Source organism: Hemicordylus capensis, chromosome 1 (genome assembly GCF_027244095.1).
Source record: "Hemicordylus capensis ecotype Gifberg chromosome 1, rHemCap1.1.pri, whole genome shotgun sequence".
Lineage (NCBI taxonomy): Eukaryota > Metazoa > Chordata > Lepidosauria > Squamata > Cordylidae > Hemicordylus > Hemicordylus capensis.
Window position 1 is genome coordinate 161,375,357 of NC_069657.1, and position 18,038 is coordinate 161,393,394.

General features: G+C 42.5%; 1 protein-coding gene across 1 annotated transcript; it reads left to right on the forward strand.

Annotated features, from left to right (window-relative positions):
- The first annotated feature begins 1,864 nt into the window (after positions 1-1,864).
- On the forward strand, positions 1,865-15,265 carry LOC128339773 (tetraspanin-6-like). Its single transcript, XM_053284197.1, has 7 exons — positions 1,865-2,250; positions 5,800-5,988; positions 8,519-8,593; positions 11,780-11,875; positions 12,360-12,509; positions 13,996-14,079; positions 14,926-15,265. The coding sequence occupies exons 1-7, from the start codon at positions 2,176-2,178 to the stop codon at positions 14,992-14,994; spliced, it is 738 nt and encodes a 245-aa protein (XP_053140172.1). The 5' UTR covers positions 1,865-2,175; the 3' UTR covers positions 14,995-15,265.
- Positions 15,266-18,038: the final 2,773 nt, after the last annotated feature.

Consider the following 18,038-nt stretch of genomic DNA (forward strand, 5'->3'; position numbering starts at 1 on the left):
TTCTTTGACAAAACACAAAACCACTCTGATAACGTTTGAATCTGATCTTTACAAACACTTTATTTTAAGAGCTGAGACCTAGCATGGTGCAGTGGTTACAATGGTGGACTAAACCCAGCTTCAAATCCCAGTTCAAGGGTGGCCACTGCTTGGGCCAGTCACCATTCTCACCCTGACCTACCTCACAGGGCTGTTGTGAGGATTAAAGAGGGGAGAGAACCATGTATGCTGCCCTGAGCTCCTTGGAGGAATGGCAGGCTATACATGCAATTAATACACACTTGTGATTCTTGGAAATACTTCAGTTTTGGATAACCAGAACTAAGAAGCTGTGTTTAAGAGAATGACATCAACATCAAGAATGATGATTGGAGCCCTGACTTTAATTGTCTCAATGCATCTAAAGGCAGAGTTAGGAGTGAAGTGTATGCTCATCCGATTTCTCTGCATGTCGTTTGTTGAAGTGGAGCTCAGATTTTGACAACAGAATGTCAGATAATACTGTCACTATCAGATTGGGTAAGTTGCAGTCAGGACTGTGTGTAGTCCTGGGGCTCTCAGGTGCTCAGATAACACACTGTAGGAAACACTGTGCTGTGAAAAACACAAGGAAGGGAAGGAACATTTGAAAAGCAGCCATCTTATGGGTACATGTGAAGCTTCATGTTTGTCCCCTTAGGCCAAACTAATTAATGTACAGTACATATACTGGGCTCAGTTATTTAGCAGGGTTGCATATAATGCAGAAGACGTTGACTTTGTCACCGAAGCTGAAGTCCACCCAGCACACACAAAACCAGTTAGAGCACTGGCTATCTATATATATTCCAAAATTACACAGGTTGGTAACAGGATTTGACATGCTCAGCTTTTTGGAAAGTATGTTGGCTGGCTGACGACTGTCAAGAGACAAAATGCAGAAGTACATAAGCCAAGTGATTTGTTTTTCCATTTCTATTCCATTTTAAAAATGTTTTAACTGCAAAGCTGATGGAGAGGATGAGAGACAGCCTTCAAAGGTTAAAACAAACGAATAAACAACAACAGATCAAAAAAAGAGGGAGGGGATGCATTTTCTAGGAATGGCAAATATGATGACCACTTTTTTCAAATAGGCCACTGTTCCAGTACATTTAAAAACAGCTTTATATGTGGACTTTAGAAAATAATCATGCTCCTCTATGTTGTGTGAGAAATTTCTCCTGCTGATTTCTGCACATCAAACTGCTGTTAGCTATTGGAGAAATGTGCATAATGTTTTCTTGATCAGTTGGCTACCTTCATGAGGCATGGGAAATGGTGCATGGAACCATTCTGTCATCTCACTATGACATCACAGGCATATATACACCAATAGGTACACCACAGAAGCACAACAACTGTTCTCATACTACATGAAATGGCTGTGCTTGCTGGGGGCAAGAATTACAATTTTTCTAGCCCTTTAATACTTTCACTTTAGTTTGTGCTTTCAGTCTAGTGTGTGCTTTCTAGCATTTTGGATGTAATTAACTCACAATGGAAACACACAAAGGGTGAAAGTTATCTTACTAGTTCAACTTTGGTTCCAGTATCTGGAAGTAGACTGAAAGTTTACAAGTCAGATCCCGGTGATTTTTATGTTCTTCTTCAGAACTGTGAGAATTAGACACGTTCTTATTTAAAAACAAAGTTGAAATTCTCAGGATTCCATATTCTACGCTAGCAACAATGGTGGGGGGAAAACACAAAACCTTTTTTATTTTTTATTTTTAATAAAATCAAAGGATCCTCAGATTCTGTCGAATCAGACTGCAGGAACCCTTACCATTGCTGATGTCACTAATTACTATGTATAAATGTTTTGCTCGCTGCTAATGAAAACTGGCAATCAATGAGACAATATGAGGAGGGAAGTCTTTTGAAATTTGAATTCCTTCTGGCTTCAGCTGGCTCAGGAGCAAAGCCCCCAAGGCCCCAAAGTGGTTCAGTTTGCTTCAATGGAGCTACTCTGGAACAAGTGGTTTAGGGCTTTTAATTGTTCCTTTAGAAAGTACTTGGCATTTGCCATAAAAGGGAGCATTAGCTTGAAATTAGTAACAAGTGTGACAATTTGAAACATTTGTAGGAATCAGTATATCTGTTCTCACTGGGGGTTTAAGAGGTATAGGACAGAACAAGACAGAAGTCAGCAAGATGAAGGAGAGGGAGATTAGTACCAAGGAAAGGCTTGTTAAAGTTTGTTTGTGGTTGACGATCTTATTCTACTGGGTAAGTCTGTTACTGATTTTTTTTAAAATGCAAGTATATTTAGATATGTGTGTTTGTGTTAAGTAATGTTCAGTCTAAGTTATAGCTTTTAATGTTGAGGTTTATTTGTTTTTGAGTAAAACTACAACTATTTCAGGTTCTAATACCAAAAAAAGTCTCTGAGATTGTATTGGGGGGCAGAGTTTCTGTAAAACTAATGCAGTGTTTTTCTAGTGGTAATGTTTTAGTAAACATTCCAGCATGCATGGAGCTAAGGTGGATGAGTTTATTGTACCAACTAACATGGACTTAATGTGTTGAACTTCTTGAGTTCTGGGATGAAAGGAGATTCCATAAATGAAGCAATAATAGTAGGGTTTTAGGACTGGTCCTCTAGAACTTAAAGTCTTGAACATAACTATTCTAGAGTTAGAAGTGACTCTGATGTACCTAGCTTTATTCTCAAGGCAGGAATCTGCTATAGCGTCCCTTAAATATGGCTGTACAATCTTTTTTTTAAAAAAAACTCTGTCAGTGAAGGAGAGCCCAATCCATGAAGCAGGCTTCTACTACTGAACAGCCTATATAGCTGGAAAATTTAATATCTAGCCTGAATCTGCTTCCTTCAGATGTCTAACTCCCTTCTAAACATAGGACATATTATCATCTTTAGGATAATAAGGGTAAAGAAGCTGAGATCCAAAATAACTTTAGGTCAGTCCAAGGACTTGACTTGACTTTATTATTTTTTTGGAGCTTTTCCATTACCTTCTTTAATGCACAATAAGAGTTACAAGTTTAAAAAACATTCAAAAGTTTAAAACCAAACCACAGATGTAACAAAATAGCAAATGTGGTGTTGTCTTACATCAAAATGTTTGTTGTTTTGTTACATCTATGGTTTAGTTTTGAACTTTTGGATGTTTTTTAAACTTGTAACTCTTATTGCACATTAAAGGTCATTGAAAAAGCTTTGCAGTGTGGAAAAGCATATTTCATCGCCGTTATACCATCTTATTTATTTTATTTAACATATCTATACACTGTCCAAAATGCAAGTCTCTGAGCGGTTTACAGTAAAACAATAAAAACCGCCTCTTCACTGAAGCTTTCTCAGCTTTAAAAAAAATTTAGGTTTTCATCTCTGGTTCATTTTTAAATGGTTAAATTATTTCAAGCTTTTGTATATGTTCTTTACTTGTTTTATGCTATTGTTAATCACCCAGCAGGCGCGGAGCCTGACCACCAGTGGCCCATGTGTGGCAGCTACAAGCAGCCTCCCAGTGTTGGGTGTCCCCTCAGAATGCCCCATGTGCTCACGTGGGGCATCCTGGGATTCCTGGGGGCCAGGTGGCCCCCGTTCCCCACCAGCTCTGTCATGGAGCCTGTAGTCATTTGGGGGGCTGATCCGGCCACCCAGGGCTAGGGGTTTGATCATCTGTGTGGAGAGTGGGCTAAGCCCGCTCCCCGCTAAAGCCCATCTGGTGCTTCACAGAGGTTGTGTGAAGTGCCTCAGTGTCTTATTAAAAGCCTGAGTGAATAAATGTGTCTTGACTGCCTTTTTTAAAGTTGTGAGAGATGGGGAGGCTCTTAATTCAGCAAGAAGTGTGTTCCAAAGCCTCGGGGCAGCGATGGAGAAGGCCCGTCCCCAAGTAGCCACCAGACAAGCCGGTAGCAACTGCAGATGAACCTCTCCTGATGATCTCAATGGGTGGTGTAGTTCATAGCGAAGAAGACATTCTCTTAAATACCCAGGGCCTAATCTGCTTAGGGCTATATAGGTTATAACCAAGACCTTGTACTTCGCCTGGAAACTTATTGGCAACCAGTGTAGATCTTTTAAGATAGTAGTGATATGGTCTCTTCAAGATGACCCAGAGATCAACCTGGCTGCTGCATTCTGGACCAACTGCAGTTTCCGGACTATGTACAAAGGCAGCCTCACATAGAGTGCTTTGCAGTAGTCAAGTCTGGAGGTGACCAGCAAATGTACTGGTGTATCAGCCAAAGCTGATAAAAGGCACCTCTGGCCACTGCCTCAACCTGGAACACTAGGGAGAGGTTTGTGTCCAGAAGCACCCCCAGACTGTGTACCTGTTCCTTCTGGGGAAGTGTGACTCAATCCAGAACAGGCAGATGAGTTCCGACCCTGCACAATACAATAAGTACCTCTGTCTTATCTAGATTCAGTCTCAGTTCCTCTCATCCAGCCCATCACCACCTCCAGGCAAGCATTTAAGAAGGTTATGCCTTTTCCTGATGATGTTGATATGGAGAAAAATATTTGGGTGTCATCAGCATACTGATAACACCCTGCACCAAAAATCCTGATGATCTCTCCCAGCAGTTTAATGTAGATGTTAAACAACACTGGAAACACAGTGGCTTCCCCACTTCTAAACAGCAGACATCCTGCCCCCACTTGATGTCACAGTATAGACTGCTTTTGATGGTTGACTCCATTTAAAAAACAGTTAATGGGGGCTGCTATTGTTTTGCTTGAAGCCTATAGCCTTTCTGGTCCTTTAGAATTGCCTTTAATACTCAACTGAATGGGTTTCCAAAGATAAAAATATCTTTGTGTTGTTTTAGATCTTCTTTCTTTTTGACTAGCTACATACAATAGGATCTAAGCTGTTTAAAACAAGAACAACAAACTCTTTGAAAGTGAGATAGGAAATGAGGGGCAATTTGTAAGAATCCATGAGGTTGGGGAGACGAATACACAATTATGTTCAGTTAGGAACTGACTTTATCCTAAACCATGCTGGCTTCTATTTCAGGATAAGGTTCTTCTTTCCTATACCTTTTAACACCAGCATAAGCAGAAATTCAGCAGGTGAAGTTCTCTGTCAGTGCTAGACAAAATTCAGCTGTTGAATCTCTGCCTGCCTTCAGATTGCTAGAGGTGGAGAAGCCCTGCTCCAAAAAGAGGTGGTAACCTATACTTAGAGTTCTTGCCTTCTCTTGTAGTATGTAGCTAACTTTCATACCTAAAACCATTTTAACTAATCTTGGAATGGCATAGGATAGGCGCATCTAGCATTCTAATATCTAGACGATATATTGTTTGTAGTAAGCATAGGTGGCATAATAGTTTCATACTAGACAAGAATGCTTTTATTCTCTCGTGCAGGACAAAAGGACTGCAGCCAGTAACCATAGCCAGCATAGGATTAAGTAGGTGTATCTGTATATGTTCTAATCCAATTATTATTGATGGCTATAATATTAAGTAAATTTCCAGACTGACTTTTAACCCTTAGCAGGGGATCTGCTAGTTACTTAGGTTGTCCTCCTAGACCTAAGTCTAGATACATGCTTCATTAATACTTTGAGCATAGGGATTTACTCCCAGTGCAAGAGTCTTCAGCCAGCTATGAACCAGTAGTTGAAAGCCCTCTCCCCACACCCCCAATAGGTATCTGTGTGTGCCATCATTTTCCATGGCATGCTTTAATTTTCATGTGCCGTAGTCATTTTAAAATGGTCTTATAGTGGTATTCTAGCTTTCATTGATAGTAACTTCTTGCAGCTTCCATGAGTAACTCTTAAATCTGAACATTCTAGATTTCAGGAGTTCTGCTGATGTGTTTCGGTGTCTCTGCTCAAATGAAACTCCATGATGCTCTGGTAGTGGTGAATGAAGCTATTTCGGGAGTTTCTGTGACTGTCACAGTGGTTGGCACAATCATTGTCCTTGTTTCTACCTTTGGGGCAATTGCTCTACTGAAATACAGCTCTAAAATGTTAAAACTGGTAAGTGATGTTCAGATTGTAAATAGGATCCAGAGCAGAACTGCGCAGCTGTTGGACTACAATTCCCATCATCCCCAGCCACAGTGGCAAATAGTAATGGATGATGGGAGTCCAGCAGCAGCTGAAGTTGTGCAGCCCTGGCCCAGATCATGACTCTGCTAAAGCTTTATCTTTAAATAAAGATGTTTATCAAATAACGTTCTTTGGATCTTGCAAAGTCTTGGGTAGGGGAAGCTTGCCACTTCTGGAAACACAGGGTGGACTAGATCAGGGATTCTCAGTGTTGGGCCTCCAGATGTTCTTGGACTTCAACTCCCATAAACCCCAACCAAAGGCCACTGGGGCTGGGGATTATGGGAACTGAAGTCCAACAACATCTGGGGACCCAGCGTTGAGAATCCCTGGACTAGATCATAAGATGTTACCGCTCAATCCTTCTTACAGCTGCGGTGGTTTTAGAGATCCAGACTTTGGGTTGTCAGACTGAACCATCCAAGGGGTAGGTGAGTGAAGGGAGATGCCTCCTCAGAACTACCTTCCCTCACTCATTCCTTGTAATAACAATCCATGGCAAGAGCCATGAAAGGCAGAGCAATTGTGAGAGAATTATGCAGATGCAAAGAACATTTGCTAAATATAATGGTGTACAATTACCTGACAAGAATTTAAGTTAGAGTGGCTGTGGAGAGCCATATCACCTTCACATTACCCCTTGACTGTAGAAATATTGGTCAAACTAAAAAACAACTGTTCTGACAAAGTAACTAGTACAAAATGTCTTAACAGCAAGTCAAAAACCTTGCAGGGGTATAAATAATGTTAATGTTTGGATTGGAGCACATCTTCTCAGTGCTGGAAACTGAACTGACTATAGGTTGTATTCTGTCTAGTAATCTTTTATATTTCGTTGAGAGGTTTGTCCCAGTGAGGATCCTGTAGAGCATGCCTGCTCAACTTTGGCCCTCCTGCAGATGTTGGCCTACAACTCCCATAACCCCTGGCTATTGGCCACTGTAGTTGGGGATTATGGGAGTTGTAGTCCAAAAACAGCTGGGGGGTGCAAAATTGAGTAGGCCTGTTCTAGAGTGTGTGGGGGTGGAGTTAGAAAGGAAAAAGTGAGGGGAGGAGAAGGAGAAAAAAAGAATTGTTTCTGAATTAACTCTTAGTTAAATCTACATTAGATTATCTTGTGTTTGAGGGAAGCAGCTATAAAACATAGGTCTGTGGCTTCACTGCTGAAGCTGAATAATTGCTGCTGTGGATTATTTGTACCATGTGGAGGCAGCCACTTGTGGCCATCTCCATGCAGTACTGTGTGCTTCCAGTGTAGCGGGGTATATTTGTGGGAAATGCTGGGAAGGGTAGTCATACCACGTGCTTTGCCTCATGGAGGGGGACTACCCCCTCTCGGCACTCCCCATGTGCTGTCCCTGCTGTCTCTGGAGAGGTACAAAGCTCTGCCTCCCCTCCTCACTGGAAGTGTGCAGAGAGAGAGCTCTGCTTCATGGGGCTGCCTCTGCGGTCCACAGGATGACGCAGATAACTCGGCTTCAGCAGCACCAAAGTGCAAGCCTGCTGGTTACCTGTTTGTTCCAGAGCACAATTCAAAGTACTGGTCTTGGCCTTCAGAGGCCCTGATCTAAACTGACTACTTGACAGACTGCCTGCGTATGAGGTCAATTTGGTATAGGAATGGTGTCCTATAGAGTTAGACCCCCGGTCCATGTAGGCCAGTGTTGTCTACACTGACTGGCAGTGGTTCCCCAGAGTTTTAGATGGGTGTCTTCCTGGCCTTGACTGGAGATGCCAGAGATTGAACCTTGGATTCTGCATGCAAAGGAGGTGCTCTCTCACTGAACTACAGCTTCTCCTTGCATTTAGGTGATGGGTAAAGAAGGTGTGTGTGCTGTAGCTTTCCATAGTATTGGACTTTATTGTGGGTTGACTCTGTTAGTACTGTGTGTTAGCTTTGGGTGATCTTAATCTTTGTAAAAAGTCTGCCTGCCTCAAGTTTTTGACTGAGAGGTGGGATAAAACAAACCTTTTAAAGTATATTTTGTGACAAAATTAGTAAATCCTCCCCAGTTAGGTAGCTGCCCTGGTTATAGGTAATTCGACTAGTGTTGGACACATGTTCCAAAATATATAGTCTTGGAAGAGGACTTATAAACACTGGTACACTTTCTTAACCAAAGCATGTTTTACCATGTATGGACTGGTGGCTTAACAAGGACATGTTTGGGTACTTGCTTTTGACTATACCTAATCATCATGACATCACTTCTGAGCTTTCTTGGGATATCAGTGCCAGCAGTAATGGAATAATGTTGAATTTGGCTCAACAGGCATCTTAAGAGTCAACTTGGCATCTTGGATGGATTAAAATCATACTAAGGGATAAGGGAGCCAGGGATGGATAAACAATATGGAGTGTGCCAGTGCTGTTGTCTGAGTTCTTACAACTCTTCAAGATGCAGTCATGATTCTTAGGTCATTGGCCATTAGGCTGAAAATAATTTTCCATTATTAGTTCACAGGCATGTTGCTGGCAGTCTTGCTCACTGAACTCATAGTTGGTGCTTCTGCCTACACTTACAGAAAGAAGGTAAGCTTGTGCTGGTGCCTAAATGGCAAAAATAGATTCCCCTTTGGGAGATGGTGATAAAGATGGCTCACATAATTGAAAGCCAACATTCCCAGAGGGGTAGGGAATAGGTGGGATGAGGTCCTCCAAGCCTAGATAGAATACTTCCATCTCTACCACTTTCTGCCAGGAGGGAGTAATTCCTCACTGCTCTCCCAAAAACAAGTCCTGAGAGATTAAAAGGAAATTGCAACCTTCTACAAACAGCCATAGTCTCTAGTAGTATGTGGTTGCAAATGATATTATACCTATCTGGCTAATGAAGTTGTATTTACAGAGTTGCTCTACCTCCTCTTGAATATAAGCTGCTGCACTGTCCCTAACCCTATGCTCTACCCATCCAAGAGAGTTGGGTGTGTGTGTGTGTTTCTTTGCAGACACTGCTTCTTTCTTTGGCATGGGTAGACGACAATGCCCCATCAAGTACTCCTCTTGTGGGGCAATAACAGTTGTTGGAGTGCCTTGCCCCATATGTCCCTACCCGTACCTAAAGATCTTCTTCAGAGGTCCTCCTCCAGGTGCCCCTGCCAAATGAGATGAGGCGGGTGGCTACTAGGGAGAGGGCCTTTTCAGTTATTGCATACCACTTCTGGAATAGCCTCCCCAGTGAGGTTCACCTGGCTTCATCACTTTGTTCTTTTAGATGCCAGGTCAAGACCTTTTTGTTCACCCAGGCCTTTTAAATTCACATTTTCAGATTTGTCCTGATTTTTAACTAATGTTAAAATGAGTTTTTAAGCTGCTTTGTATTTTTGTGTATTTACCTTTTTGTCTGTCATGATGTATATTTTATTCTTCTATTGTGAGCTGCCCAGAGAACAATTTGTTATGGGGTGGCTAACAAAGTTTATTATGATGACTTTACCTCTAGTTACCAGCAATTCCTGCTGGTAGGTGTGACTTTTATAGGTGCTCTGTGGGGAAGGTGGTGTAATAGGCAAATATTGGACAGTGTCTGTGACGAGAGCAGGAGCCTTTTAGCAAATATATGCCTGCCATTTGTTCTCAAGGTCTACCAGGGGTAGGCAACCTTGGCTCTCCAGCTGTTGTGAACCCCAAGCATTGTAATCCAACAGCTGGAGAGCCTCAGGCAACAGCTGGAGAGCCCCTCTTCAGTAACTGGGAAGGGGGGGTCCTGAATTACCTCTTAAAATCATGACTTGTTAGAATAGTATTCCATGTCAGAATTAAATCTTCTTCCAAAGAAACCTATCGTAAAGCTTCAATGTTGGTATTTAATCAACCCTAAAGCTGTAACTATTAAGCCCTAAACCACCTGCTGACTGCTCAAAATACAGAATAGTGTTGGAGATGTGACTCCACAGGTATAAACTCTTGGCACTAACAATTCCTATTGTCTACTAGGGACAGTAGGAATTAAGGCAGAGAGTACAGAACTGCCCTCTTGTTTCTCTCTGTCAATCTCTGCTCTACGTCTCTTCTAACTGGTCATCTTTTGGCAGGCTGATACTCCTTGCGTTCCCTCTCTTTGCCTTCCACCGTGAGGGAGGTAGTACAGGGTGCAAATTCTATCTAAGTTTGTTCTTAAAATAAAATTTTGTTTGTTTTTAGACCTTAAGGAATTGACTCCAGATCTCCTCCCTAAACTCTGTTATCAAATTGGGTTTCTCTGCTAAATAAGAGGTTGATTCAAATTCTCCCCTATAAATAGAATCTGGGAGGAGGAGATAACATGAAAATATATGCTTTGGCTGAGTTCTCCAATCCAGATAACAAACTTCAGAAAGCAAATGAGTAAGACCAGAAGCCTTGTGAGGAACATTGCTGCCAGCCATATCTCAGTGGGGTTTGCTGCCAAAGCTACAGGGAAAGATGGGCACACACCTGCATAATGCTTGACCATAGTACAGATGGGTATGAGCGGCAGCTGCTGCCATCTGGGACTGGGGGAGGGATAAGGATGCTACCTGCAAAAACACAGTGAATGTTACACATGAGTAAGTCCATTATTTCCAGTGGGCCTACTCACAGGTAACAGACAGTGATTTGAGCCTCTAAAATCTAGCAGCAGCCAGCATCCCTCCCATACACCCCAAAAGAGAGAATAAAACAACCCATGGCTGGTAAAAGGTAACTTCATGTCCAGCCAGCCAGGGGAGAAAAGAGGCAGCTGATCTGCTGGGAGGCAGGGAACTTCCTGTTTCCTCACATCACCACTTCCCCGGATTAGACATGTTACCCTTTTATGTCTATTCCGGGGAGATAGTGATGCAGGACACCCAAAGCAAGGTAAGGGAATAGCCTTGATATAGCAGGCTATTCTCTCCAGTAGCAGAGCGGGGGAGGGAGCTGCAGCAGCTGGAGGAGGAAACAGGAAGTTCCTTGCCTCCAATAGGATTGGCTGCATCTTTTCTCCCCTGGCTGGCTGGACACTAAGTTTTTTGTTTTGTTTTTTCAAGCTACCCACAGTGTGTTCTTTTTATCTGCTGCCATTTTTGTGTGTGGGGGGGGGCACAGCCCACCCTGCCCTTGCTGACTGGCCACCCACTGATGGGTACCTATTCTCCTCCCTCCAGGTCTAGGGCAAAGACTGTTTCTTTAACCGAAACTGATTTTTCCATCACCCTACTTCAAGCTCAGTATATAGAAGTTCTGTTTCAAGCTTCTGATAACTGATGTATGTTTCAAGTAAGAAGCTCTTGAGTGCTTTTTGGACTGGAGTTAAATTTGCTTGCTCTTGAATGGTGAAATGATCCAAACTCTGAATGTTGCTTATAACACTCTTGTCTTTTTCTAAGCAGCTAGGAGAAGAGAAAATGGGTTGTATTCTTGCCCAATTTCCTTACACTGGCTTCTAATACTGTCTTGATGTACAAAATGCCATTTACTGATATCATTGCTGCAACCATTCTGGGAGGCAGGTTAAGGAGAGGGGCCCAACTTTCCCACTCAGTAAGCTTAATGGCCAAGTTTCAAGGTAAACCTAGGCCCTTCTATACCAACAATGGAGTAAATGGTTACAACTGTACCTTCCCCATAGTGGTAAATGGGTTAATGTCCTCTTATATCTGGACATGGTTCTTTGCACCGGTCTTGTGAAGTCCACTTTGGGAAAGCAAAGTAGTATGGAAGACATCTCATGTGAAAAAAGAAGGGGGGGAAACCCTGTGTCTATATTTAATACAGTTGCATCAAACTTTATTGAGAGGTTTCTTGAAGACCTTGGACAAGTATGATGAAGAACTGCAGATCAGTAAAGGGGTGGACAGCCTACAGAGACAGGTAAGCCATCTTTCCTCAAGGAACTATTGAGATTAGAAAACTTCAGTGGTGAGTGAAATCCAACACTCTGCTGATGGAATCAGAACATAAAAAACCAAGGGCTTTGCAGCTTCCACATTTTGCCTTGAGGGAAAGAATTGGACTTCTTCAGTCTTAAGCTGGTGTGGTGGAGGACGTTATTGAAGATACTGTAGGATAAAGCCACTACTTTCTTCCGTTGAAAGGGACTCTGTACTGTTTCAAAAGCTTGCAAACCCGGTTTGACAGCAGTAGGCACTCTAACTTCCCAACATTACCTCTGTTCGGCGATAACTCTGCCATACTTCCCTTGGCTTGCAGTTCTTGGGTCGCTTGACAGAAGAGCCTGTTAGTATGGATAGGCTAGGAGGGGTTAATTTCAGAACTGTGTCTTTAACATTTTGTCAAGTACCAAATTCTCTGTTAACTTTCCTGCAACAACACTCTTTAAATCCCTACACTGCAGTTCCAGTGCTGTGGTGCTACAAACTATACAGACTGGTTGAATACTACATTTGGATCTCTCTCTTCATCTGTCCCAACAAGCTGCTGCAAGGTATCAGTGGAAAGCTGTGTTACAGATCTGGACAAAGATGCAATGGACATCAACCAGCAGGTATAGTCTATATTGTCCAAACACCTTTGGTCCAGGTCTTGGCAAATCCCCAGGTGCTGGGGAGCCATATAAATTCAACGGTGGCACCTAGACTAGGATATTTAGAGACATAGTTAATATCTATTTCAATATCTATTTGTCACAGGCAACCTGGTTTCTGTTAAAGTATACTACTTCTAAAGGGGATAAAGAGAAGCGCATTTATTCCCCCCCACCCACCCCACAATGTCTGTCACTGAATTCAGTAACGTTGCCAAGTGTCCATTGACTGGCTCCTAGATCAAAGAAATTGTCAAGACCTGTTTTAGTTTTGTTTTTTAAGGGAGATATGCATATGAGCCTAAATGTACTCTAGGGTGTGTGTGCACCACAACTAGGGATATGCCAACAAATAAGCTAAACATGACATGGAAGACCGAGTACATATTGTATCAATACCAGGAACAGCAAGACTTTCTTGCAGGTAGAGGAAGCATGGAGTGATCTGGTTCTAACACCTTCCTCCTATGCAAGTACACTTGAATGAACCCTACTGATGTGATGGGAATTGCTTCTGAGTCATTGTGCATAGGACCAGGCCACATGACTTGTCATATGTATCGTTTGAGAGATAATATATAACTTGCTAACTTAGTAAAAAAAAAAAAGGGGGTGGTGGTGGAAAGCAGCATATTAGACACAGCATTATCTCTGATCATGCAGGAGTTGCCTCCTGGTAACTCACTGCCCAGATTCATAGTGCTATATCGTACAACGTCTGCATTCACACTCGTTCCACTCTGGAGGTAAATTGTTCCTGTTAAGAAAATTTCCACTTAGCCATGACTACTTGCCAGCTTCTGTTTTCCAAGTGTTCAAGTTCAACTCTGCCTTTGGACAGCACTTCTGTTATGGTTGAATTTTTGGATTTCAGAGTCCCATTGATAATCGTAAGCAGGTTCAAGTCCCTGGCTCCAGCATGGGGCTCAGCAGCAGCCTTCAGAAGTGCTCGTAGATGAAGGACTGGGTCAGGAATGTGGTGTGGCTAAGGTTGCCAGGTGATAACTTCAAAAACAAAGGTGCTTGTTGGCTTGGGGACCAGTATGAAGTAGTGCCTGACCCTGGTCTGGAGTCTGTCAGTGTTCTAATATTGCAAAATTTGACACTACATACTACTAAAATCAAGATGAGAATGCTTAAATCCTAGCAAATTGTTCAGTTCTGGTACTTGAACTGTGTGTCTCCTAGAATGGCTCTTCACTTCACTGCCAGGAAGAAAAGCAACATCTACTGAATTTCTTTCAACACTGCTGCTAAATGCATAGGCACCTCTCTCTGTCTAGGGGTGGTGAAGGCAGCTACATGAACTTAATTGCAATTTTAAATGCTGTTTCAGCATTTGTTAAACTAGACTACAGTGTGTTGGCATTGGTTTAGAGTGGTGTACTTGGAGACAAATGCCCTTTACTAGCACCAGATGGCCAGACTTTCCCCCTTTTTCTTCCAGGGTTGTGTTCTAAAACTGAAGAAGTGGGTTGAAGAACACATTGCTGCCATTGAAGGGATTGGGATTTTCATAGGACTTGTACAGGTAAGTATAAGGTGTCTGGTCTGTCAAATCTAGAGGAGAATGTTCCATTAGATTCCCCCCAACTAACTAAAAATGCTAGGCCCCAATCCACACATGGAGGTGTGAGCTCTGTGCATCTGCTCTAAATTTCATTTCCCTCCGGCCTGTCCTAAAACTAACTAGAGTGTGAGGCTCCCACACCTCTGTTGGGGCAGATCTCAGATTTGGGGGCCACTTGGCAATCTGTTTTCCATGGTCTCCCTTTTACCAGGCTGGGCTCAGAGTTGCTTCATTACAAAAAGGTTATGGGTACAAAGGTGGTTAGACTAACAGTGGGCCATTCTGAAGGCCCTGGCCGTGCTTTATGCAGTGGAATAGGATCATGTGCACATGGGCAGCGTAATGAAATGGCAGGATGTGCCTCGGCGTGGTGTAGATGAAATAGACTTTGAAGACTGCTGATCAAGTTGACTGAAATGACCAATATGGTGCATTTGTCAGTCTCCTTTTCCTCATTCATGGGACAAGTGTTGAGTGGGCCTCGTACTGGCCCACGATTAGCTGCACGAAGTGGCCTGCTTCATAGTGAGGCCAACCCTGTTCCCGTGTGGCTTAATCACAAGAGTCCACCTGGACTGGGGCCTATTCTAGCTCCCTACATAGGATAGGAAATGAGTTTCCAATTCTGACCAAAGCAGTTCCTGGAGGGTTTTCACAATACCAAGCCAAGAAAATCTGCAATATTGCTTTCAATAGAGACTTGGAGATTAATGCAGGTTCCTGAAGAGTCAGCAATCCTAGTGGGGAAATGAAGTAGCAAAGTTATCCAGATCTACCCTTCTGTGTCTTCCTGTGCTTTCTCATCAGATAACTGGGATCTTGTTCTGCTTTCTGCTGCTGGGAATACTAAAAGAAACCTATGCAAGTCTTGAATGAATTTAAAAAGTGGATGTGAATTTTACAGCTGTAATCAGAAAGTGAAATGCACTGTCCTCTTGCTCTGCTGATTATGTTGCATAAATAAACATGCTGCACTAATGAATGACTTGCATTCATGAAAGACACAGACCAGAGATGCCCTGCTTACAGAAGAAAGTGAGGGGTGGTGGTGGTGGTAACTTCAGTGTACCAATCCTTTAGTTACTAAATTGCCATTTACTTTTTTAAGCATTTACAGGATCAGATTAAATGTGACACTAAGCCCTGATCTTACAAGTTTTGTCTTCTTTCTGTAATCAATAGCCAGGTCTGAGCAATGAAGGCCCCAGGACTGCAGTATGGAGTAAGGATCTTAAATTCTACCCCTGCCACAGTCCCATTCCTCAGGGCCCCAGTCCTAATCTGCAAGCCTAGTTGAAGTGCTGTTTACACCAGAGAAGCTCCCATTGGTGCCAATGAAAACTTGAGGATAGTGGTTCTGGCAGTCTCTTACTACTACTGCCTCTCCAGGCAAGGAAACTTCAGACTTCTAGCTATAGAACTATACCTCAAAAAGGATAACAGACTTCCAGGAAGGAGCTTAAGTTTAAAAAATCTTCCCAAATCAAATAACCTTCTGATTGGGAGAGTGCATCTGGCTATTAAGGCTTCTATCACTAACAGTATGTATGTCTTCTAAGTGGGGAAAGGAAGGCAGAACAAGAAGTAGGACTTCTCTCTCTCTCCTTTCCCTAGGATAAGCAGATTGTTTAGTAAACCTACAAGAAACAGTTCTTGAGTTACAGAAGTCTGAAGAGACTTTGTAATGGGAGATGGTACACTGACCTAATCAGTGTGGGGGGGGGGCATCATGGATGGTGGTGGGTGGAGAGAACCAGGCTCGGACTGGCCCAGCAGCAGTGAATATTCCACCCTTAAGTACCCATTCTGCTCAAAACCCAGCACCCTCCCCACATAAATTCAACCGCCCTCTTGTTGCCCCTAGTCTGGCCTTGGAGAGAACACTATCTTATGACCCGTGTTCACAATATGTGAGCTTTTTGGGTTGCACTGACCACCAGTTGAGTGTGCGCTTAGTCTAAGGAAGAGTTATATATAATTCAAAAGCTTCCACGTTGCATTGGAAACATTAAACACCACCTTTACTAGTACTAGCTATCATTACTGTGACATAAGCCCAATACTGTTACCTACACACGAAAGACAACTGTGCCTCTGTTACATAGCCAGCAACTGCTAAAGCATCAAAATTGCCACTTCCTCTTAACGCCTTACAATAAAGGCTTAAACCCTATTCTAGCATCTGTGAAAGTATTAATCTTTTGAATGCTGTGTCCTGTATCAGAAGGAGCCCCTGTGGTTAGCATGTCATTTAGTGAGAGATGATTTCCTGTCTTCCTTTGAGGAAACAAAATTGACACAGGACAAGTACTAGAAGTACCAAACACCTGCAGAAGAGGAGCTTCCTGAGTGGGGAAGAACGCTGCTGGCAATACCGAGTAGGGAAGGAAGAGAGAACCTCTAATGGATGGGAAAGAGATTGCTGGGTTCCAACTCTGCTACTAAAATTCTGTGGGCCAAGTCTTTTTATTTAAAAAAATATTTTAATGAAGTCTTTATTTTAGAGAGCCCCTGGTGGCGCAGTGGTAAAACTGCCACCCTGTAACCAGAAGGTTACAAGTTCGATCCTGACCAGGGGCTCAAGGTTGACTCAGCCTTCCATCCCTCCGAGGTCGGTAAAATGAGTACCCAGAATGTTGGGGGGCAATATGCTAAATCATTGTAAACCGCTTCGGCTATAGAGCGGTATATAAATGTAAGTGCTATTGCTAAAAAAATTACAGTGCTAAATATCAAAACACAAATGGTATAAGACATCAATCAATACCTTTATTACAGTATACAAACAGAAGATCAACAAAATAAACCTACAAGGTTATGACAGTTAATGATTCTTAATGAACTCCTGGATAATTTTATTGGCTATTAAACAGAACCTAGCCACATCATAAGATCTCAAGTCATTTGGGTCAGTTAAGATAATATGTACAACCTGGATGGCAGCTAATAAAAGGAGTTATGTTTATGCTATATCTTGGTAAAACAGACTGTAAAGGAGTGCATGGGCGGCTGTTTGAATATTTCCCGATTTGCAGAGACAAGTGTGTTCTTTGTAGGGGATTTTTCAATATCTCCCTTCCAGAACTGCCGTTTGCAAGGCATTGCATCATGCCTGTGTCAAAGCTCTGCAGTATTTTGGTACAGTTATCTGGTTTAGGTATCTGGCAGGGTTGAAACTCAGAACTTGGTTGCCCAAACTGACACCAACAGGAATAGAGCCCTGATCAATTTGACACTCCATATCATACATTCTTTGGCTGAGTTTGACCCTAGCATTTTCATACTTGAGTTATCAGTGCAAAAGGGGAGAAACCATAATGTTGCAGCCTTTCCTCCCGCTCTTTTTCACCTGGAATGATAGATGTCCTTTAGCACAAGTGAAGCTAGACCTGTGGGGTGGAAAACCAGCTTCAGCCAGAATTTGAAGGTATTGATCCATGCTCTGGACTCTACTTTAAGCACTCGTGCTTCCAGACATAGGACAGCACTGGGTACACACTGGGGTACCTGAAAAATGTTCCTTGGGAACTTAGAGGGCACAGCTTCCACTTTAGATGTAGTGGAGTATGTACCAAGTTGAGCTCCATATAGGAGCTGTGCTCATACCTCAGTCAAAAAGAGTTTTATTATGGAGGTGATAAATTGGGCACCCTTGGAGCGATGACAAGATTGAATTGCTTGTGTGCTCTTGTGTGGTCTAATACATCAGAACCCTGATTGTCTAAAATGGGAAAACTATAATTTTCCTAATTAGTATAAAGAATAAAATCTGACCAGATAACACAATGAAAAGCATGATTTCATTCAGTGAGACTGAATGATATGGGTTAGCTTTTCTGAAATTGTGATATGCCATAAATTCTTAAACCAGATGTCCAATGTCATGGTTTGACACTCCCACCCCAACTCCACACCCCAGT

Excerpts from the sequence above, each read along its gene's own strand:
- LOC128339773 (XM_053284197.1), top strand. The coding sequence starts at position 2,176 with ATGAAGGAGAGGGAGATTAGTACCAAGGAAAGGCTTGTTAAAGTTTGT. Across the intron at positions 2,251-5,799 it reads TGACGATCTTATTCTACTGG|ATTTCAGGAGTTCTGCTGAT; the intron begins GTAAGTCTGTTA and ends TGAACATTCTAG. Across the intron at positions 8,594-11,779 it reads CCTACACTTACAGAAAGAAG|TTGCATCAAACTTTATTGAG; the intron begins GTAAGCTTGTGC and ends TATTTAATACAG.